At 54.8% G+C, this 23,389-nt stretch overlaps 1 protein-coding gene across 11 annotated transcripts; it reads left to right on the top strand.

The window, feature by feature from the left end:
* The first annotated feature begins 5,220 nt into the window (after window positions 1–5,220).
* On the top strand, window positions 5,221–22,498 carry PIGZ (phosphatidylinositol glycan anchor biosynthesis class Z). Of its 11 annotated transcripts, none has more exons than XR_005383431.1 (5): window positions 5,221–5,334; window positions 6,954–7,085; window positions 16,996–17,209; window positions 19,619–21,317; window positions 22,001–22,498. XR_005383431.1 is itself a non-coding variant. In XM_038583179.1 (4 exons), exons 2-4 carry the CDS (start codon window positions 7,068–7,070, stop codon window positions 21,184–21,186), a joined length of 1,797 nt encoding a protein of 598 aa, XP_038439107.1. In that variant the 5' UTR covers window positions 5,221–5,334; window positions 6,954–7,067; the 3' UTR covers window positions 21,187–21,211. The 11 variants fall into 11 exon arrangements, 9 of the variants coding, with proteins under 9 accessions (XP_038439107.1, XP_038439108.1, XP_038439109.1 ...); XR_005383432.1 differs by lacking the exon at window positions 22,001–22,498 and adding an exon at window positions 14,392–14,673 and having other exon boundaries at window positions 5,286–5,334; window positions 6,954–7,144; window positions 16,999–17,209; window positions 21,265–21,401; XM_038583179.1 differs by lacking the exon at window positions 22,001–22,498 and having other exon boundaries at window positions 16,999–17,209; window positions 19,619–21,211.
* Window positions 22,499–23,389: the final 891 nt, after the last annotated feature.

Here is a 23,389-nt window from a genome sequence, read left to right as displayed (position 1 = left end):
GAATCCCACGTTCAGGCTCCCGGTGCATGGAACCTGCTTCTCCCTCTGCCTGTGTCTCTGCCTCTCTCTCTCTCTGTGTGACTATCATAAATAAAAATTAAAAAAAAAAAACTACCCATTTAATTGCCTGCGTCTTGAGACCCCACATTAGGAACCACTGTTCCACCAACCAGAATGTTTTTCCAACCTAGAACATTTTTTTCTGAGATTCAAGCATTCAACTGTCTTCTGCAAACCTTCCTGGCAATCTCCCAAGTGCCAGGTAGCCAAAACCGAACTTAATATCTCCCCGCTAAAACTGCTCCCTGGGAACCCCGGGTGGCGCAGCAGTTTAGCGCCTGCCTTTGGCCCAGGGCCCGATCCTGGAGACCCGGGATCGAATCCCACGTCGGGCTCCCGGTGCATGGAGCCTGCTTCTCCCTCTGCCTGTGTCTCTGCCTCTCTCTCTCTCTCTCTCTCTCTGTGACTATCATAAATAAATAAATAAATAAATAAATAAATAAATAAATAAATAAATAAATAAAACTGCTTCCTCCCCAGACTCCCTACCGAGGACCTGGAACCTTCTTAGTTCATCAGTTCCCTAAGTCTCCAAGACTTGCCATCAGCCTGGACCAGTGGTCCTCAATGCTGGCTAGGAAACTGGATATTCAAGTGGGGGGAAAAATGAACCTTGATCCTTACCTCCCATCATATACAAAAATAAATAATTTTTATTTATAAAAATAAATAAAATAATAATAAATAATAAAATAAATAAATAATTTAATAAATTATTAAATTATTATTAAATAATTTAATAAATTAATAATAAATAATAAAATAAATAAATAATTTGAATGTATCATAGACATAAACAAAAAGCTAAAATTATACAGTTCTAGGAGAAAATCTTTGTGAGGTAGCAAGGTAAGCAAAGACTTCTCACGGCAAAAAACATAAACCACCATGCAAAATTTTTTATAAACTGGGCACAGCCATAATTAGAAACTCTGGCTTTTTGCATTTAAGAAAATGCAGAAATAGGGATCCCTGGGTGGCGCAGCGGTTTGGCGCCTGCCTTTGGCCCAGGGCGCGATCCTGGAGACCCGGGATCGAATCCCACGTCGGGCTCCCGGTGCATGGAGCCTGCTTCTCTCTCTGCCTGTGTCTCTGCCTCTCTCTCTCTCTGTAACTATCATAAATAAATAAAAAAATTAAAAAAAAAAAAAGAAAATGCAGAAATAGTCTGCAATGGATTTTCACGCATTGCTAGTGGCAGTATTAAAATAGTGTAATCAGGGTGCTTGGGTGGGTGGCTCCGGAGGTTAAGAGCTGACTCTTAAAAAAAAAAAAAAAAAAGCTGACTCTTAATTTGGGCTCAGCTCAGGTCTCAGGAGAGAGGGCTGACCTCAGGGTCATGAGGTGGAACCCCGGGTTGGGCTCCCCGCTGGGGATAGAGTCTGCTTAGGATTCTCTTTCCCTGTCTCTCTACCCCTCTGCCCCCCGCTGCCCCGCCTCACACATACACACACATACACACACTCTTTCTCTAAAAGTAAATTAATAGTATAACCACTTTGAAAAGCAGTTTGACAGTGTAGAGAGCAAGATGGGGCCACTCATGTCAAGCAGAAGCCTGTGTCAATGGGCAGCCCCAGTGGTGCAGTGGTTTGGCGCCGCCTGCAGCCCAGGGTGTGACCCTGGAGACCCAGGATTGAGTCCCACGTCGGGCTCCCTGCATGAAGCCTGCGTCTCCCTCTCCCTCTACCTGTGTCTCTGCCTCTCTCTCTGTGTCTATGAATAAATAAATAAAATCTTTAAAAAAAAAAAAAAAGAAGCCTGTGTCAAGCAACAGATGCAGGCAGTTACGACACTGCAGCTATGAGCTATCACTGAGAGCAGCGTCAGCTGACACCCCAGAGCTTTTAATAAGCAGAACCAGAGGCTGCGGAAGCCCAGCACTCATCAAGTCCCTTTAAAAAGGGGAGGATTTTTGCAGCAAACTGTCAGGCTCTTCAGACACGACCCCTCTGTGTCTGACCACTTAAAAAAGACAGCTGCCACCGAGGCCTCCGAGGCCCGATTGATCTCGGGACAGAACTGAGATCCTTCACTGCTTGAACATTAGTGCGCAGTTAGCGCCGGGAGCTGACCCAGCCGGGCCGAGGCCTTATCTCAACCGCACGCTCGACTCACTTTGAGTTTGGTTCATTAACCTCCTACACCCTCCTGTTATCTTGTTGTGTGGCCTGTCCAGTGTTCTGCTCTGCGTGCTGCGTAAGAAGCCAAGTTAGTCACATGGTGAAATGTCATTGAGTTTGGAATCGTGAACCTCCTTTATAATTATGTTAACTTTGCTTTATGGTTGAATAACGCTGACGTCGCAGAAAGACCCACTCCTGTGTATGCCTCCACGAGTGCCCAAGACAAGACAGCTTCCTCAAAAGGTAAAAACGCCATACAACCAAGGCCTCCTACCCACTTCCAGGTATTTTACCCAAGAGAAATGGAAACACAGGTCCACAGAAAGACTTTTTTAAAAAATATTTATTTATTTATCTATTTAAGAATGAGAGAGAGAGAACACAAGCAGGGAGGAGGGGCTGAGGGAGAGGGAAAAGCAGATTCTACCCACTGAGCCCGATGCAGGCCTCGATCCCAGGACACTGAGCCAAAAGCAGAGGCTTAGCCAGTGGAGCCACTCAGGTACCCCAAAGACTTTTTAAAAGGGATTTATCTGTTTGAGAGAGAGAGAGCACGCATGAGCAGGAAGAGGGGCAGAGGGAGAGGCAGAGAAGCTGAGTCCCCAGGGGCCAAGCCCAATGCGGGCGGATCTCACAACCCTAAGATCATGACCCTGAGATCATGAGCTGATCTGAAATCGAGAGTCGGATGCCCAACTGTGCCACCAGGTGCCCCCACACAAAGACTTTTATAGGAATATTCAAGGCAGTTTTATTCACTAAATCTCAAAACCAGAAACAGCTCAGATGTCCCACAAGAACCCAAGTGTCCTTTGGGATCCTCGGAGGATACCTCCCACCGGCTGGCCTCCCAACCTACCCACCAGTGTCCAAGAGGATAAACAGCTTATGGTGTATGGGTACAAACTTATACTACTCCTCAGTGGGAGGAGGCAACCACTGGTACACGCAGCCACGGGGAGGACTCTCAAAAGCAGTGTGCAAAGCGGAAAGACGCCGGGCACGAAAGACCACGACCTGTATGGTTTTATTTATGTGAAATTCCTGGTAAAACAAAGAACCGTGATAGAAATCAGATGAGTGGCTACCTGAGCCCAGGGAAGAAAGGGTAAAGGATCTCCTGCGAGGGGCTGGAGGGAACTTTCTGGGTTCTTGGAGCCGTGCTGTAGCTTGAGCTGGGACAGGGGCAGCCTGGGGTTTTCATCTGTCAACAGCTGTAGAACCGTATGCAGTATGTGAAGTTTCTGGTATTTACTGTATGTGCATCAAATCCCAATCAAGCAGGGGTTTTGTTCTGTTTTGTGTTTAATGCGAGGGCTGCTGTGGGCCTGAAGGAGACCCCAGGTGAGGGGCCTCCGCTAGAGGCCTTTCCCGCGGGCACCGGCTTTGGAAAAGGAGGGAGGCTCTCCTGCTCTCCTGGGCGCCAGGGCAGCCCTGACCCCGGGCTGAGGGGAGCCTCCTCCCCAACCCGGGCAGCGCCGCAGCCACCGCGCCCCCCACCGGGCCCACCGCGGAGGCCACCAGGGCAGCCCGCGGTGGGGCGCGCTCCCCGGTGGCCGGCAGGTGGTGCTCGCGCTCCCGCACCGGCTCCTGCACGCGCACCGGCTCCTGCACACGCACCCGCTCCTGCACATGCACCCACTCCTGCACGCGCACCCGCTCCTGCACGCGCTCCCGCACCCACTGCTGCACACGCACCCGCTCCTGCACATGCACCCACTCCTGCACGCGCTCCCGCACCCGTTCCTGCACATGCACCCACTGCTGCACGCGCACCCGCTCCTGCACGCGCTCCCGCACCCACTGCTGCACGCGCACCCGCTCCTGCACATGCACCCACTCCTGCACGCGCACCCGCTCCTGCACGCGCTCCCGCACCCACTGCTGCACGCGCACCCGCTCCTGCACATGCACCCGCTCCTGCACGCGCTCCCGCACCCACTGCTGCACGCGCACCCGCTCCTGCACGCGCTCCCGCACCCGCTCTGCACATGCACCCGCTCCTGCACATGCACCCACTCCTGCACGCGCACCCGCTCCTGCACGCGCTCCCGCACCCACTGCTGCACACGCACCCGCTCCTGCACATGCACCCACTCCTGCACGCGCTCCCGCACCCGTTCCTGCACATGCACCCACTGCTGCACGCGCACCCGCTCCTGCACGCGCTCCCGCACCCACTGCTGCACGCGCACCCGCTCCTGCACATGCACCCACTCCTGCACGCGCACCCGCTCCTGCACGCGCTCCCGCACCCACTGCTGCACACGCACCCGCTCCTGCACATGCACCCACTCCTGCACGCGCTCCCGCACCCGTTCCTGCACATGCACCCACTGCTGCACGCGCACCCGCTCCTGCACGCGCTCCCGCACCCACTGCTGCACGCGCACCCGCTCCTGCACATGCACCCACTCCTGCACGCGCACCCGCTCCTGCACGCGCTCCCGCACCCACTGCTGCACGCGCACCCGCTCCTGCACATGCACCCGCTCCTGCACGCGCTCCCGCACCCACTGCTGCACGCGCACCCGCTCCTGCACGCGCTCCCGCACCCGCTCTGCACATGCACCCGCCCCCGCCGCCGCCCCCACCGAGGACCCGGTGTCCCAGCAGGCTCCCGGGCCCAAGATGCCCTCGGCCGGGGCGGCGGAACGCGGGAGGTGAGCGGCGCCCGCCGCGGAGTGCGTGCAGGGGGCGGGGGCGGGGGCGGCTGCGCCCGGGTTGGGGGGGTCCCGGCCTCCGCTCGCTGCTGCGGCAGGGCCGGCGGAGAGACGCGCGGCGCCCCTTCCTGCGAGCCGGCCTCGGGCTCAGCCGCTCCCCGCCCGCAGGGACCCGAGGGCTCGCTGTGAAGGACGCAGCGGGCCGGCCTGGAGCGACCTCCGCGCAGCGCGGCGCCGGGCGGGGCTGCCGTGCCAAGGCCCGGGGGCCCCCGCCGCCGCAGCCCCCGCGGGGACCCAGGGCGCGCCCCGCCCCGCCCTCCCCGCCCGGCGCCCTGCGCGGAGCCGAGGCCCGGCCCCCAGAGCGGCTGCGCGGAGGGCCCGCCGCACCCCTGCCCCCCCGGGTCCGCCGGCCGGGCGCACCCCAAGCGCGGGCCTCGCGGGGGCGACGCCGTCAGCGCCGCAGGTGCAGCCCGAGGCCGCCGCCGGTGAGTGGGTCCGGGCGGCTCGGGGGGCCTGGCGGGGGGCGGGGCGCGGGCTGCCGAGGCGGCGGGACCTCCGGAGGGGAGAGGCTGGGGGGCTGGGCGCCCGGATGCAGGCCCGGGCCTCCCGCGGGCCTCCTGGGCTCCTGGGCCTCGGCCGGGCCCGCTCCGCTCCGCTCCCGAACGACGGAATCAAATGCCGCGGCCCCGGCCCCGGCCCCGGCCCCGGCCCCAGCGCGGAGCAGGGCGTCCGGGGGGGCGCGGCCGGCGGTGGACTCCGCGCACAGTGCTCGCCCGGGCCGCTGCTGCGGGGGGGGGGGGGGGGGGGCAGGGACGAGGCTGCCGGTGCGGGAGGGCGGGGCGCGGACGCCGACCGCGGGGCGGGGGGACTGCAGGCGGCCCCGGCCCGAAGGAGGGGAGGCGCCGCCGCCGCGGCAGGTGCGCTCAGGGGAGCCCCCGGGCCGGGGCCGGGGTTCGGGGCGGGACGTGGCCCGAGAGGAGAGCGCCCCGCGTCCTACGCGGAGATGCCTCCGGCCCCTGCCCCTGCCCCTGCCCCTGCCCCTGCCCCTGCCCCTGCGCGGCTCCGCTCCAGCAGCCCCCGCCCTGCGCCCTCGGCACCTGCTCCATCCCCGGAGGCGGAGGCGCAGAAGGGCCAACCCTGGGGCCGCCTCCCTCCCCGTCAGGACGGAGTTTAAGTTTGAAGGGACAGACATTCCTTGGAGGAAGCCCCCGCACGAGGCGCCCCGGCCGTGACCCCAGGCCCACCCCACCCCCATCTCCCCCATTTCCCCCATCCTCCCATCTCCGCCATCTCCCCATGCTCCCATCTCCCCATCACCCATCTACCCATCCCTCCATCTACTCTATCCCCCATCTACCCCATCCCCCACCCCCATCTACCCAATCTCCCCACCCCCATCTCCCCACCCCCATCTACCCCATCCACCATCTACCCATCACCCCATCCCCCATCTCCCCATCCCACATCTCCCCATCCCACATCTACCCCATCCCCCATCTACCCATCACCCCATCCCCGTCTCCCCCATCCCCATCTCCCATCTTCCCCATCCCCCATCTCCCCCATCACCCCATCCCACATCTACCCCATCCCCCACCCCCATCTCCCCATCCCCCATCCCCACCCTGGGGCGGGCTGCCCAGCCGTGGCCGTGGGGCTGGGCCTCCACGCAGGTGGCCCCTCCCCCTCGCACACCTGGACTGGAGGTCCAGCCCTGCGCCGGCCTGCCCTTGGGTCTTTCTTGAGAACCTCCTGTGAGGTCCAATGCCCTGTTAGGTTGTCACCTCCTCTGGGGAACCTCCGACTCTGTCGTTGACCCTGGACTCAGAGTAGCCCCAACAGGTGACCTAGAGGGGCTGAGATAGATAGGAACGGATCCCAGACAGAGTTGGGGTGGGGGTGCGGGTGCGGATCTCAACGCGACCAGGCTGAGAAGCTCTCAGAAGGCGCCAGGGGTGGGTGCGCACGAAGCCCAGGGTTCTGTAGAAGTGAGACTGCTGAGGACTTCTAGGGGCTCTCAGCGGCTGAAGCACAAAAAATAACGAGAGAAGCCGTTAGGTTTGTTTTTCACGTTTTCTTCACAACAGCTAACTTCATCTTACAGATCAAGTACTCTTTTGCCACGAGCAAGTGACAGCAAGGATTTGAAGCGGCCTACGGCGGCGCCAGAGAGGGTTTCAACCCTTATGCGAGAAGCATATCCAGCAAAGGAAGCAGCATGAGCAAAGACGCTGTGGTGAGAAGAGGGTGAGAAAAGAGTAATGTGTCTGCAGGCCAAGTTCTACAGGCACAGAGGTGAGGGTGGGGCAGGGGAGGACCGGCGGGCCTCAGGGTGGACGTGGTCCTCAGGGTGGGAGGGTGGGAGAGGGGCTGACCCCCCACCCCCACCCCAGAGAAATGAATGCTGGGCTCTGGCTGCAGCAGGAGGGCGGATGCAGTTAGGGGAGGGAAAGGACAGCTGGGTGCCATCTACTCTAGATCTTGTCTCCATATTTTCCTTATTATGCATTCACAGAAAATGATTCCTTTCTGTATGACACGTGGGGGTAAAATGGGAAGAGGCTGTTTGTAGCTAAAGGCAACCAACCCTGGGGTTCCAGCCACCTGCGGTCCCTGCACAGCCACCCCTGGGGCCGAGGAATCTCAGGTAGCATATACCCCAGTCACAACGGACCCAGCTTGGGACAGGAGAGGACCAAGCACAAGAGGTGGATTTAAGAAATGCTTAGAGGGTTGCCTGACTGGCTCCTTTGGCTCAGCATGCGACTCTTCATTGTGGGCTCATGGATTTAGTGAGTTCAAGCCCCACCTTGGGTGTAGAGATTACTTTTTTTAAAAAAAAAGGGAAAGAAAGAAAAAAAATGATTAGAAAGCAAAGTTAGTATCATTTAGTGAAGGGGTGAAGAAGGAAGATGACTCCTAGATTTCTGGACCGAATAATCAGACAAACCGTCATTCGCCCACTGCTGCAGGGGATGTGGGGGGCAGGGCTGGTTCATGGGAAAGTGAGGAGTTCTGTTTGGCTGCCCTGTGTTTGAGGTGGGTGCAAAAGCCCCCACAGACAGTGGCTCAGGGCTCTGGAGTCAAACAGACTGGGTCCGACTCCTACATTCATCAACCTACTAGTTCTATCACCTTGGGCAAAAAGCTTGACCTCTTTAAACCTGTTAGTTCATCTATCAAGTAGGAATAGGAATAGAATTTTAGGGTTGTTATAAAATGAGACAATGTGCAGTGTCTGGAACACAATAAGTCTCTAAAAATGGCAACCCTATTATTGTTGTTATTATCTATTATCAGTAAATCTGCAGCTCAGAGAAAAAGCAATGTCAGAAAGTCATCAAATGGAAACTGAATCCATGAGAATAAATGAGATGACCCAGGAAGAGTGTAGATGCTGAGCAGGGTGAAAGTTGAAAACCAGGAGCACCGACATTTCAGAAGTAGGCAGCAGAAGAGGTACCTAAAAGTAAATGGTTAGAGAAGAAGGAAGGAAGCCACCAGAAGCTGGTGTCATGGAAGCCACAAGCAGGAGCCACACAGCTCACCCTGTCTTACTTCCTCCTTCCTAGCAGAACCTCATGTTGTTAGGGGTAAACACCCTCTGGATTCTGTGCATCTCATAGGAGGCAGCCCGCAGCCCCAGCCCCAAACCAGGAGGTCAGTGGCCACTGATAATCCCAGTGCCCTTGCCAGTGACTGCGGGTGTATGAAGGCGTATCTGATCCCTTTCTGGCCAACAGGACTTGATGGAAAGTCTATTGAGGGACTTCTGGAAAAGATTTCTTTGATTAAAAAAAGAAAAAAGATGCCCGTGAAAATCAAAGCCACAATGGGATACCACTTCACACTCACTAGGATGACTAGAATCAAAAAGCCAGATAACATCAAAGGTCGGCCAGGATGTGGAGAATTCAGAACCCTTATACACTGCTAGTGGGATCGGAAAAAGGAACAGCTACTTGGGAAACAATCTTGCAGTTCCTCAAACGATTAAATGTAGAGTTACAATATGACCCAGCAATTCTACTCCTAGGTCTACGCCCAGGAAAATGAAAAAATTATGTCCCACAGAAACTTAGACACAAATGTTTGTGGTAGCACTATGCGAAATAGCCAAAAGGAGGAAACATCTTGAATGTTCATCAGCAGATGAATGGATACACAAAATGTGGTACATCCATGCAATGGACTTGTATTTGGCCATAATAACTAATAAGAACTGATACAGTCTATAACATGAATGAACTTTGAAAACTTTTTTTTTAAGATTTTATTTATTTTATTCATGAGACACACAGAGAGAGGCAGAAACATAGGCAGGGGGAGAAGCAGGCTCCATGCAGGGAGCCTGATGCGGGACTCGATCCCTGGACTCCAAGGTCATGCCCGGAGCCGAAGGCAGGCGCTCAACCCACTGAGCCACCCAGGTGCCCCAGAAAACATTATTTTAAGCAATATAAGCTAACTACAAAAGGCCTCATGCTGGATGATTCTATTCATATGAAAGTCCGCAACAGAAAAATCTACACAGAGAAAGTAGACTAGTGGTTGCTTAGGGCTGCGATGGTGGCAGGAGGATGGGAGATGATGAAGTAAGGGGTATGTGTTTCGTTCTTGAGGGATCAAAATGATCTAGAATTGACAGGGGTGATGGTTGCATATATCTGCGAATATACTAAAAACTATTGAACACTTTTCTTTTTAAGATTTTATTTATTTGAGAGAGAGAGAGAGGAGAGAGACAAGCAGACTCTGTGCTGAGCAGATGCAGGGCGCGATCCCATGACCCTAAGATCATGACCTGAGTCAAAGGCTTAACTGACCGAGCCACCCAGGCAGCCCCGAATTGAATACTGTAAATGAATGAGTTCTTTGTTAATTATGTCTCATTAAAACTGTTTAAAAAGGAACAACCAAAAAGGTGAGTGACCTAGAAATAAACTCTTCCATCCCCAGAGGACTGCAAGGAATCCTGAAGCTGATGGAATCTGGGTGCCGGTGAGGGAATCTCCCCTGAGAATGTATAACCACGGGCCTGCCCTCGTAGAGATTTTCAGCCTGAATTCACATGGCGACGCACCACCTCCCCTAAAAACAAAAAAAACGAGCCCCAGACTTTTGATGCCCCCAGGCCCCTGACAGAAGCAAGTGTGAATCCCTGTCAGTGGAATTCAGAAAGTTGCCTTCATCACTGGCCCCAAATCATTCACACAGGTTATGTCCAAGGAATACATAAAATAATTTGGTAAATATAGAAGTAAACAAGGCACCATGAGTGAGAACCAGCAGAAGCAAGACAGCAGATTCAAACCTAAAAACACTTTAGATGTTGGAATGACCAGATCTCCAATACCAAATAAGTGTGCTTAATGTAATATAATGAAAGGGGCTTGAGAATATGACACAAGAGCAACAACTGTGGAAAAATCGAACAACTCATAGGAAAGAAAAACATAAAATTGAAATGTAAAATTCAATAGAAAGGTTTAAAAAAGAACAAAAAGATTTTGGGACGTCTGGGGGGGCTCAGTGGTTGGGCATCTACCTTTGGCTCAGGTTGTGATCCTGGAGACCCAGGATTGAGTCCCGCATCGGCCTCCCCACAGGGAGCCCGCTTCTCCCTCTGCCTGTGTCTCTGCTTCTCTCTCTCTCTCTCTCTCTCTCTGTCTCTCATGGATAAATGAATAAAACCTTTAAAAAGGAGAGAAGAGATAATATTTGGAAAAAATGATGGAAGATTATTTTCTATAGTTGGAAAAGGACCGTTGTCCACATAGTCAGGAAGCCAAAAAAGTTTCCAAATGGGCTAAAAAGAAATGCCACCCAGAATCCTAACATAATGAAACCACAGAACATAGCGTATTAAATATTATGGTAGTGGCCCCTGCTGGCAGCCCTGGGGTGCCCCAGCCCCAGAGGAGCTGCTATGGAAAGGCAACGCCAAGAGACTGAGAAGGAGCCAGAGAAGGAAGATGACAAGGAGCTGGATGAGGCCATCAGAGAGACTGTGGGGACCTACAGATGTTCTCAGAGAGGGGCCTGTCTACAGCTGGAGCCACTTTTAATCTGTCATCGTGGCCCAACGATTGTACAGATTTTCTAGGGTAGCCTTGTGGGTTGGGACCACTTCCTGCACGATCCCAGTTCTCCCTGTTGTCCGGGAGCCTGAGAAGTCTCAAGTGGAGTAGCAGCAGCTACAGCAGTGGCCGATACTTTGTAGTCCTGACCTAGGGTTCCCAGGAGGCAGGCCGGGGCCTCTACCTTCACTTCCTGGAAAGATCTAGATTGTTACTGCTCTATGACTTGTCTTGGTGGGACAAGTCTGAAAATTCAACAGCATTTGAACTTCTCATTATTTGGATTTTTTTTCAACTTCGGCACGTTGATCTTTCTATACCTGGGGGGGATAATTCTCCCCAGTGTCCCACAGAGCCCCCCGACTTGCAGCTGTGCCCTCCATGCTGTCCCGTTTCTTCTGTCCTCACTTTGATACCAGAGTGCAGCAATGCAGACGGTTACTCCACCGCTGGCCATCCCGCCTCCTTCCCTAAGTAACTCGGTGACGGGAAGATCTAACTATCCCAGGGTGGCACAGGAACTGATGCCATTGGGAAGGGTGTCCCTCTGGCCACTTTTGTTTTTAAGCATGGAGACGTTGGGAAGGGACACGCACACAATATGAAATATGTAATGCGGGCAGCCCGGGTGGCTCGGCGGTTTGGCGTGGCCTTCGGCCCAGGGCCTGATCCTGGGGTCCCGGGATCGAGTCCCACGTCGGGCTCCCCGCATGGAGCCTGCTTCTCCCTCTGCCTGTGTCTCTGCCTCTCTCTCTGTGTCTCTCATGAATAAATAAAAAAAAGTCTTTTTTAAAAATAAATTTTAAAAATAAAAATTTTAAAAAATAAAAATGTATAACCTTAAATATTTCTCATAGAAAATGGGCTCAAAAAATTAATGAGCTCAAAAATAAAGGCTCAAAATTAATGAACTAAGTGTCCATATGAAAAAATTTGAAATAAAACAGCAAAATAATTTTTCCAAGAAAGTAAACAGAAGGAAAAAAAATAAAGGTAAGAAAAATTAATTAAAAGGAGATGAAACAGAAAAAAGATGAACAAAGCCAGAAGTCAATTTTTCAATATAGATTCATAAAATTGACAAAATGCTGGTGGAAAGGATCAAGAAACAAAAAGAAAGCATAAGAAACCAACATTATAGGAATAGAAATGAGTTGAGAATGCAAACCACAAGTTGGAAAAGGATTTTGCCATGTAGGAATATAGAAAGAATTCCTACACAGAGTAAGAAAAAATGATCAGAAGAAGTTCCACAGAAGAAACAAAACTGTTCCACCAACATCTGCAAAGGTGTTCGGCTACATCAGTGATCAGAGAAACACATGTAAAAAACCCACAAGATTCACAAAATCAAAATGGTAGAGTGTCCCAAGCATAAACGAGTGCATGGAGCCGTGGGCACTGAGCCATCTGCTGGCTGCCAGGACCTTTGCAGAACAGCTGGACATTGTGTAATGAGGTTAGAGGGATGCACACCCAAGACCCAGGGATTCCATTTCTAGGAATGTACTTCAGGGACCTGTTGTGTAAGAATGTTTGTAGCAGCATTCGCAGGAAAAGAAGGATTTGTCGACACCTGGAGATGCCCTGGCAGATAAACAACAGTAAGAAGGACGCCTAGATTGCGGTGTAGTCATCCAGTGCCGACCACAGAGCACCGAAGAGGGCCTGCAGCTACGGGACCAGCAGGAAAGCCATTAACAGACTCTTGAGTAAAAGAAACAAGCCACGGGTAAGTTACATGAAGAATCATCCCATCGAGCTAAAATTCAAACACAGAGGGGCGCCTGGGTGGCACAGGCGGTTAAGCGTCCGACTCTTGGTTGAAGCTCAGGTCCTGATCTCGGGTCTTGAGATCAAGCCCCGAGTCGGGCTCCACACTCAGCGTGGAAGTCTGCTTGAGACTCCCTCTCCCTCTGCCCCTCCCCCTACTCCCTCTCCCTCTCTCAAATAAATCTTTTTTTTTTTTTAAAGATTTTATTTATTTATTCATGAGAGAGACAGAGGCAGAGACACAGGCAGAGGGAGAAGCAGGCTCCATGCAGGGAGCCTGACATGGGACTCGATCCCAGGACCCCAGGATCACACCCTGGGCCGAAGGCAGGCTCCAAACCACTGAGCCACCCAGGGATCCCCTCAAATAAATCTTTCTAAAGTGTACATTTAATTTTTTTAAAGATTTTATTCTTAAATAAATAAATACAGATTTTATTCTTAAGTAATCTCTACACCCAGTGTAGGGCTCAAACTCACAACCCTGAGATCAAGAGTCACATGCTCTATCAACTGAGCCAGCCAGGAGCCCCTCAAAATCTCTTTTAAAAAAATCATAAATAAAATTGAAATACAGCCATAAACCCTGAATTATTTAGGGCATGTTGGTCAGTTTTTTTTTTTTTTTTTTTAATTTTTATTTATTTATGATAGTCACAGAGAGAGAGAGAGAGAGAGGCAGAGACACAGGCAGAGGGAGAAGCAGGCTCCATGCACCGGGAGCCCGATGTGGGATTCGATCCCGGGTCTCCAGGATCGCGCCCTAGGCCGAAGGCAGGCGCCAAACCGCTGCGCCACCCAGGGATCCCTGTTGGTCAGTTTTTTTGTGTCAACTTGCCTAAGCGATGATCCCCAGCTGATCAAACACTAAGCTGAATGTTGCCGTGAAGGTATTTTGTAGAAAGTGCACAATCAGGTGACTTTAAATACAGGAGGTTATTCCAGATAATCTATGTAGGCCTGATGGGATCGGTTGAAGGGACTTTAGAATGAACCAAGGTGTTCCTGAATTAGAAACTGCCCTTTGTGGAGGCCGCCTCCCATCCTGCCCCAGCCCTTCCTAAATGCCCTTTAGGTTTCAGATTTGCCTAGCCAGCCCCCCAAATGCATAAGCCAATTCTTTTTTTTTTTTAATTTTTTATTTATTTATGATAGTCATACAGAGAGAAAGAGAGAGAGGCAGAGACACAGGCAGAGGGAGAAGCAGGCTCCATGCACCGGGAGCCCGACGTGGGATTCGATCCCGGGTCTCCAGGATTGCACCCTGGGCCAAAGGCAGGCGCCAAACCGCTGCGCCACCCAGGGATCCCCATAAGCCAATTCTTAACAAATCTTAGTGCATATCTCCTACTGGTTCTCTTCCTCTGGCTGAACCCTGACTCATACAGATTTTGTTCCTGCAAATGGTTCTAGAGGAACAGGATCTCATGGGTTTTCTGAATAGGGGTTCTGGGTTTTATGGAACTGGTTCCCTAGACGGATTAGATCTGAAGGCACTAATGACTATTTCAAGTGGGAAGGGGGGCACTGGGAGTGCATGGTGTGCTGTGGCATTAGAGGGCCCCCAGGCAAGGCTCTGGGTGACCATGTACATGGTACCTTTGCTGGGCTTCAAATCCCCAGCTCAAGGTCCTCATAAAATGACCTCTGTGTGCCCTCAAAGAGACCCTTATCTCCTCTTACTTGCAGGGCTGAGATTGCTGAAAACCAAACCCACACTCTCATCCTGTGAACTGCTAAATTACAATGCACTTTGAATTCCAGCCTGGAAGGAAAATTAAAGTGAGGGCATGTAACCAGGCTGAGGGGTGCAAGCGCCCCTGGCTCCAGGGCTCCCAACAGACCGGTTCAGCCACTCACTGCTGACAAAATCCAAAGAATCCAAAGACAGAGAGACAATTGGTGGTGAAACAGGAAAGGAATTTATTTCACGGAGGCCAGCAGCGGGAAGACACTGGACTGACGCTGTGGGTACGTGCAGGTGGGCAGGAAAAGTCAGGTCGATCATTGTTTCGGGGACAGTCACTAAGGGTCTTGCTGGCTCAGGGCAGTCCTTATTGCTTGAAGGGGGAAGGGGTAGGAAGGTTTGATTCCCATTAAGGGACGCTTTGCCCACAGGGCCTTTTGCCTGAGTTAAGAGATAAGCTGGAAAGAAGAATTAATTAGTTATGGAGTACAGACTAAGGTCAAAATGGAGGAGATTGAAGTTCTCTTTTAGGCATTGCTTGGGAAGGAACGGGTCCTTGTTTGACCTCATCTTACCTCGATTTTTTTTCTAAAGATTTTATTTATTTATTCATGAGGGACAGAGAGGGAAGCAGAGACCCAGGCAGTGGGAGAAGCAGGCTCCCTGCGGGGAACTTGATGGGGGACTCGATCCCAGGACCCCAGGGTCAAGCCCTGAGCCCAAGGCAGACGCTCAACTGCTGAGCCACCCGGGTGTCCCAAACTCATCTTACATCTAAAAGTCAGGATATTCATTCACTGGCTCTGGAAAAAGAATCTGTACAATTCAGTCCGAAAGCTCAAGCAGAGACTGCAAAAGCTATCTTCAAACTCCTTGATGTGTTTAGTTTTTTGTTTGTTTTTGTTTAACAGATTATTTATTCATGAGAGACACAGGGAGAGAGAGAGGCAGAGGCACAGGCAGAGGGAGAAGTAGGCTCCATGCAGGGAGCCCGACATGGGACTCGATCCCGGGACCCAGGGGTCACCCCTGAGCCCAAGGCAGGCACTCATCCGCTGAGGACCCCCCACTCCTGACCCGGCGTCCTTCGAGGTGTTTACTAAGTATCAGGAGGCTCCTTGTCCGCATCTGCTGGAATCCTATTCTGTTGCTTTACGCTCTCATCCCCTCGGCTACGATCTATTCCACTGGAGGACAATAGCTGTTAAGATCGGGTTTTAAGGGCCGCCGGGGGCAGGGGAGCTCAGTGGTTTAGCGCCTGCCTTCGGCCCAGGGCATGATCCTGGAGTCCCAGGATCGAGTCCCACGAGTCCCATGTTGGGCTCCCTGCATGGAGCCTGCTTCTCCCTCTGCCTGGGTCTCTGCCTCTCTCTCTCTCTCTCTATTTCTCTCATGAATAAATAAATAAAATCTTGATATCAGGCTTTAAAATAGCAAAGTCAGGAGCAAACAGTCACCGTCTGTGTTCTTGGGGGAGAGTCGGACTGTTCCTGTTCACCGGAGATGATAGGGAAGTCCTGATGTCTGGCACCTAGGTCCTGTTGGGCAGCGGGCTCTGATTCCTACAGATCTTAGGTCGGGGGCGTAAGAATCCCCACCAGGGGAAAGTATCTCGTGTGCTCAGGCTTCTATAACAAAATACCACAGACTGGGGGAGGGGGGGCTCATAAACAAGAGACATTGATTTCTCACAGTTCTGAAGGCTGAGAAGTCCAAAGTCAAGGTGCCGGCATGGTGAGGGCCCTCTTCCTCCTACTGTGTCCTCACGTGGTGGAAGGGGTGAGGGACTTCTATGGGGTCTCTTTTATAAAAGCACTAATCCCATTCAGAGGGCTCCACCCATGAGGACTCCCTCCCAGAGGCCTCCCCTTTCTGACTCCATCACATTGGTCATTAGTATTTCAGCCGATGAATGGGGTAGGGCACAAACCTTCCGACCATAGCACTCAGTTCTCAGGACCTTCCAAAGGGAAATTTCAGGGTGTGTGAAGGTTGGAGGGAGCGACTGGCGACAATGGGGTCAAACATAGTTTATTTTTGCAGGGAAGTGGGTGGAATGCGTTGAGATCCAAAGTTCTCAGAAGGGCAAGAGACAGGCTACTGTGCTTGCCCGTGGGCAGGAACTGGTGAGCAGGATGGGGCTGTGAGACCCGTATTTGGAGGCCACCCTAAACCCTATGTGCAGATGTCATATTTAGACACTTAGCAAATATGGTTAGCAGTAACCAGGTCACTCAACAGAGGCCTCAGTTTCCCTATATGTAAAATGGAGATAGGAAGACCCACTGCCCCAGACTGTAGAAAGGATGAAATGAGATATGCACGGGACGCTCCTGCTGCCTCGTGGGCCCATTTTGTGTTCGTATAGACAACTGGACATATTATAATTTACCTATAACAACTAACCGGGATGCCTGGGTGGCTCAGTAGATGAGCATCTGGCTTTGGCTCAGGGTCCTGGGATCGAGTCCTGCACTGGGCTCCCTGCAGGGAGCCTGCTTCTTCCTCTGCCTGTGTTTCTGCTTCTCTCTCTGTGTTTCTCGTGAATAAGTAAATAAAATCTTAAAAAAGCAAAAACAAACGCAACTAAGCAATGCTATTCTCAGCAGATGCAGGTCTGTGGAACCAGAACAGCATCTGAGGCGACCGAGAAGCCATTGGAGGCGCCTGGCACAGGGTCTTGGCCACAGCTGGATCTGAAGATGGCCCTCAGGGTGCTGTGGGGCAGCCTGGGCCTGCTCCGCCTGGTGTGGTGTCTCCTTCCACAGACGGGCTACGTGCACCCGGATGAGTTCTTCCAGTCACCTGAGGTCATGGCAGGTAAGGCCCCTGTGTGCCGTTGGGATAAGTTGCAGCAAAGTCTGGGTGGTTGCCGTTTGGAGAGTCAGTGGGAAGCGGGGAACCACGCCTGTGTGGCTGAGCAGTAAATCCGTGAGCCTCTCCGGAATGAGAACTCGCCCGTGGGGATTTCACATCTCCTTCCTGACCCTGTGACATTGATCCTCTGGATGGGACGAATGAAATGCCGGCCTCTTTGGTGTTTTGCTGCTTGGACCAACAGTGCTGGCTGTTCAGAGTGGATGCTGTTTTGTACTTCTCAGCAAAGAGATTTTAGAGTCGGGCCTCCTGAGTGCTTGGGGACACATACACACGGCTGTGGCCTGAGGTACTGAAATTTGTCTTCTCTAGGTTTGTCTGAGAGCTGAGGGCATCCAGGCCTGGAATGCTCACTGGTTAGAATTTATCTGCCGAAGGGCGTAGGATACAGCCTGAGGGTGGTTGCCAGGGACTGTGAGGCTTTTCAGATGCTGTGGGCACTTGGCTTCCTCCTCATGGTTCAAGATGGCTGCGTTAGCTCCAGCCATCAAGTGTAAAACCAAGTCTTTCCAGCCACTGGAGAGGTGATGGGCGTGAGCCCTACACCCAGCACAGGGCTCAAACTTACAACCCCAAGATCAAGAGTCACATGCTCCTCCAACTGAGCCAGCCGGATGCCCCTTTAAGGGCATATTTTGAATGTCATATACTTTTTGCTCGTTTCCATCCAGTTGGTCAGAATGTATTACATGGACACACCAGCTGCAAAGGAAGCTGAGAAATAGTCTTTATGGCTGACCAAAGGCCCAACTAAATAAATGAAGGAAGGAAGGAAGTGATGGATACTGGGGAGACAGACACGCAGCTGTCTCTGCCATAGGGCTCACAGCTGGGTTTGTTTCTTCAGGTGAAAGTTTGTTTTTTTTTTTAAAGATTTATTTTTATTTATTTATGATAGACATAGAGAGAGAGAGAGAGGCAGAGACACAGGCAGAGGGAGAAGCAGGCTCCATGCAGGGAGCCCGACACGGAACTCGATCCCGGGACTCCAGGATCACGCCCTGGGCCAAAGGCAGGCACGAAACCGCTGAGCCACCCAGGGATCCCCCTGCCCTTTTTTTTTTTTTTTTTTTAGGTGAAAGGTTTTTAACCTGAGCCAGTAAAAAAAAAAAAAAAAGCAGCCAGATTGATCTGACCTTGATTTTGTTTCCCTTTCACCTTATTTTTTTAGATTTATTTATTTATTTATTCATTCAATCAATCAATCAGTTATTCATTCATTTCAGAGATAGAGGGTTGAGGGGGAGGGGCAGAGGGAGAGGGAGCCCCAATCTCAAGCAGACTCCCCACTGAAGGCAGAGCCAGAGCTGGGCTCCATCCCAGGACCCTGAGATCATGACCTGAGCCGAAGTCAAGAGTCGGGTGCTTAACTGACTGAGCCACCAGGCGTCCCTCCCTTTCACCTTCTGACATAGAGAAAATGGCCAAGAGGGCGTGGGGATACACAGGAGAAGTAAAGAGCCCCAGGCAGCGGGCCGGGCTCCAAGCCTGAGGTGTGGGGCCTGGAGCTGAGATGCAGAACTTAAGAGCCCGATGTCTGCCCCCTGCACACCCCTGCCCCCGCCTGCCCCTCAGAGCTCTGAGACACCGCAGCACGCAGGCACAGGCCGGCCCCAGGCTTTTCATTGCGTGACTACCGCCTGAATGCATCCTTCTAAACATCCCACGTGCCACAGACGACACCACAGCCGCTTCTGATCGTAACCGCCATCGCTCGTTCCCTTCCCTGGTCTCACATGCGTGTCCTGGACGACAGCCACCGTCACAGGGATGGGTTTTCGACCCTGACTGTGACTCTGCCTCTGCTCTTGCACCCCAAGGAGAGGACTGGAGCCTCCCCCTGCCACTCCCCACACCTGGCCCAGGGCACACTGTCCCCTGACTTCCCGGGCGCCATCCCTCCTGGCCTTGGAAGGCCTGAGCTTCCCTACACTCGCCCATCGCTGCCTAACCAAGCACGTCCGTAATCCAGAAGGCAGGTCCGGGCGCTCGCTCAGGCCACATCTCAGGCTCGAACTCGAGGCCTGGGCGGCGCCGAGCACCCGTCGGGAGGCCACGGGGACTGTGCCGCAGAGCCCGGCCTTCCCTGCTGCTGGGGGCCTGGGGGCCACCCGCGTCCCGCCCGGGCCCCTCGCTCTCCGAGCCAGCAGCACGCTCAGGCCCTCGGGGTTGGGGTCCCGGGTGTCCTCCCTGCCACCAGCTGGGCTCGGGCGGCGGCATCGGGCCCTGGGTCCCTCCCGAGGCGCAGCTCACCGAGCAGGAGGGCCCATCGCCCTCGGGCCCAGGGACCGCCGGGCAGGCCGGGGGGACGCGGCCGCTGCGGCCCGGCTCACTGCGCTTCTCCGTCCACAGAGGACATCCTGGGTGTGGAGGCGGCGCGGCCCTGGGAGTTCCAGGCCGCCAGCTCCTGCCGCTCGCCGCTGCTCCCGCTGCTGACCTCGGGCTGCGCCTTCTGGCTGCTCCGGCTCTGGGGCCGCTGGGGGCTGGGGCCCGGCGCGGCCAGCGGCTACGCGCTGCTGGTGGGCCCGCGGCTCCTGCTCACCGGCCTCTCCTTCGGCCTGGACCTGGCCGTGTACCACCTGGCCCCGCGCTGGGGGGCGGAGCGCTGGCGCGCCCTGGTCCTGCTGGCCGGGTCCTACGTCACCCTGGTCTTCTACACAAGGACCTTCTCCAACGCCATCGAGGGACTGCTCTTTGCGGGGCTGCTGGTCCTGGTGTCCCCCCGCGTGGCTTGGAGCCCCGCACCCCGGAAGCCTGCCCCGGGCCCGCGGTGGTGCGGCTGGCTTCTCGGGGGTGTCGTGGCTGCTGGCTTCTTCAACCGGCCCACGTTTCTGGCCTTTGCTCTGGTCCCGCTCTTCCTCTGGAGCATTTGTACCGCCACCAGCCCTGGCTTCAAGTCGCCGATGAAGGAAGCCCTGGTGCTGCTCCCAGGGGCCACCCTCGTGGCAGCCGTGTTTGTGGCCGTGGACAGCTGGTACTTCTCCAGTCCATCCAGAGCCAGCGCCCTCGTTCTTACACCTGCCAACTTCCTGTACTACAACCTGGATCCTCAAAACCTGGCGAGGCATGGCACACACATGCGGCTCACTCACCTGGCAGTCAATGGTTTCCTGCTCTTCGGGATGCTGCACGCCTGGGCCCTGCAGGCGGCGTGGCAGCAGCTGCAAGCCGGCCTCCAGGCCTTTGCACAGGCGGGCTTCCTGAGGGCTCCGGGGGGCTGGAGCCTGCTGTCTAGCCCCAGGCCCTGCCTCCTGCTCCTCTACTTCACGCCTCTGGCCCTGCTGTCTGCCTTTAGCCACCAGGAGGCCCGGTTCCTGATCCCCCTCCTGGTCCCCCTGGTCCTACTTTGTAGTCCACAGACCCAACCTGTGCCCTGCAAGGGCACTCTGGTCCTCTTCAATGTCCTGGGTGCCCTTCTCTTTGGCTGCCTGCACCAGGGGGGCCTAGTGCCTGGCCTAGGGCACCTGGAGCAGGTGGTCCATGCACCTGCACTCCCAAGCAGGCCCACCCACTACACACTGCTCTTCACGCACACCTACATGCCCCCCCGGCACCTTCTCCACCTCCCAGGCCTGGGCTCGTCCGTGGAGGTGGTGGACATGGGTGGGACCGAGGACTGGGTCCTGTGCCGTGCCCTGAACAACCTCACCAGACAGCCAGCCTGCCAGGTGGCCGGTGGGCCGTGGCTCTGCCGCCTTTTTGTGGTGACCCCTGGCACCACCAGGCCTGCCACAGAGAAGTGCCACTTCCCTCTCAAGAGTGAGACACTCCTGTTTCCCCACCTGACCCTGGAAGACCCTCCAGCCCTGTCCTCTCTGCTGAGTGGGGCTTGGAGGGACCATCTCAGCCTTCACATCTTGGAACTGGGGGCGAAGCCTGACAATGTGACAGAAAAGCCACTGGCCAAGATTCAGCCGTAGGGGAAGGCGCCACTCCACCGCTGTGGGTAGCTGGGCTGGGACACAGCCCTGACTCTCTTCCTTTCCTTTCCCTTCCAGAATTCCCACTACTGCCTCTCCTGTGCATAGGCTTTGGCTGCTCTGCCTTCTGGGTAAGCTGTCACCCTTTCCCCCTAAAGACCAAAGATCTGAGCAGTCACAACCCTGATGAACCCGTGGCCCATGCCCGGTGGCCAGTCCGTGCCTGCCCCGCCCTTTCCAGCCTCCGTGATGTTCCGAGGTGTAACAGCAGCTGTCATGGAGGCAGATCGCTACTGGCGGTCCCGAATGACCTCCCTCAGTCCCCAGGAGGCCCTACCTCTTGCGCCCGACAACCCTCTGGCGTCCTGGGTGGCCGGGAGGGCGCGACCGGCGAGGTGCGGCAAGGAGGCTCCGAGGCCTGAGCCCGGGAGCGGAGGAAGGCCCTTCCCCTCCCGAGCCTCAGTGCCTAAGAGCAGCGGCGAGGGCCCGGCGGCTAGCGCTTGGTCCCCCGTGTCGCCGTGCGGCCGTTATCCGGCCCTCCTGCTCCTGGCCCGGGTGCGGGCCGGTTCTGCACCTCGCCGCTGACCTCGGCCTCCGGGCTCAGGGGCCACTGGGGCCGGGAGCCCGCCCGGGCCCGGGAGGAGGCAGGAGGCGCTGCGGCGTAGTGGGCGGCCGGGGCCCCGACACCCGCTCCCCCCTCGGGGCGCACGGCCGGTCGCCAGCCTCCCTCCACGGGCTGAGAGCGAACCCGCGCTGCCCCCGGTGGGCACCGGCTCCGGACGGGCTGTGGCCTGACGCTGCCCGCGCTCCTCAGCTTCAAGTGCCCCCGCTCCAGAGATTAAGGGGCCCCCAGGCACTGCAGTCCTGAGCTGGGGACCACAGTCCTGCTCCTGCTGCTCGGGTGGGCCCAGCTCCAAGGCCGGCCGTGCCGCTCCTGCCGCTGCAGCCACGCTCAGCTCGCTGCCTCCTCGCGACTCCAACCCCGAGCAACAGGACAATCAGCAATATGTTGGTAAACGGTTAGCACCCCGCTCTCTGGGGGCAGAAACCCCCATCTATAGCACTGGCTGATTGCCGCGGCCTAAATGCTCCCGCCCTGGCTGATGTCAAGCGGCCAACATGACGTCACTGACCTCCAAGTTGGGAAGAAATGCCAAGAGCTGCTCCCAGGAGCCAGCAGGGGTTGGCCCAGGGCGCCGGGGAGCTCAGCTGGTTAAGCGCCTGCCTTTGGCTCCGGTCATGATCTCCAGGTCCTGGGATCGAGCCCCACATCAGGCTCTCCGCTCAGCGGGGAGTCTGCTGCTCCTTCTCCCTCTGCCCTTACCCGTGCTCGTGCACGCGCTCTAATTAATAAATAAAATCTTTTAAAAAATTCTATAGCACTCATGTCAATTCATTTCTCTCGTGCTTTGTTTCTATGAACGCTCTAATTTGTCTTCCTGTCCCTAGTGCTTAGCATCATCTCTGGCGTACAGTAAGCACTTACTGTTTTCTGCCGCCAAGTGCCATCTTGTAGACGACACCCCAGACTCTAGAGTTCCGAACTCATTGGGGCCTCTTGCCTCTTCCCTCCTCCGGTTGGATCCACACTCTCAGAATTCCCTGGAGGAACTGTTAGTGTTGCAGTCCATGTAGATTGTTGATGGTCTGACCTCTAATAAACGTGTCTATGGAGTATGTAGGTCTATGTAGGGTCAAGGGGTGAATCCGAATTGCCCTGCAAGACAGCAAGATGAGTTGCTGCCCTGCTTTGCTCTCTGGCAGAACTCAAAAGCTTGACAGGCGTGCTGGCAGATTGCCACTGGGGGTGGTGGGAAGACTTTGATGTTTCTTTAGTGACAGGGTGACTGGTGGGACGGCAAGCCCGTGAGGACAATCCCCGGAGGCGTCTCCAATGAAGCAGGAGGCATGCGCGTCACCTGTAGCTGGAGCACAAAGGACCCAGTCTTCTCTCTGCTCTGAGTCCCTCTGCAAAAATGGAGGGAGCTTAGTTCTTCCACACTTCTTCCACGAGACATGAACAACTGCCCCCTTTTCTTGCTTTCTCTCCTTTCTTACCAAAATGACCAGTTTAGGGACGCCCAGGGGGCTCAGTGGTTGAGCGTCTGCCTGCAGCCCAGGGCGTGACCTTGGAGACCCGGGATCAAGTCCCACGTCGGGCTCCCTGCATGGAGCCTGCTTCTCCATCTGCCTGTGTCTCTGC

The sequence above is a fragment of the Canis lupus genome, chromosome 33 (assembly GCF_011100685.1).
Source record: "Canis lupus familiaris isolate Mischka breed German Shepherd chromosome 33, alternate assembly UU_Cfam_GSD_1.0, whole genome shotgun sequence".
Classification (NCBI taxonomy): Eukaryota; Metazoa; Chordata; class Mammalia; order Carnivora; family Canidae; genus Canis; species Canis lupus.
Note: the sequence above shows the minus strand (reverse complement) of the source record. Positions and strands in the feature narration are given on the sequence as shown.

Coding starts and splice junctions, on each gene's coding strand:
- PIGZ (XM_038583179.1), top strand. Junction 17,210..19,618: donor GTCACCTGAGGTCATGGCAG/GTAAGGCCCCTG, acceptor CTCCGTCCACAG/AGGACATCCTGGGTGTGGAG.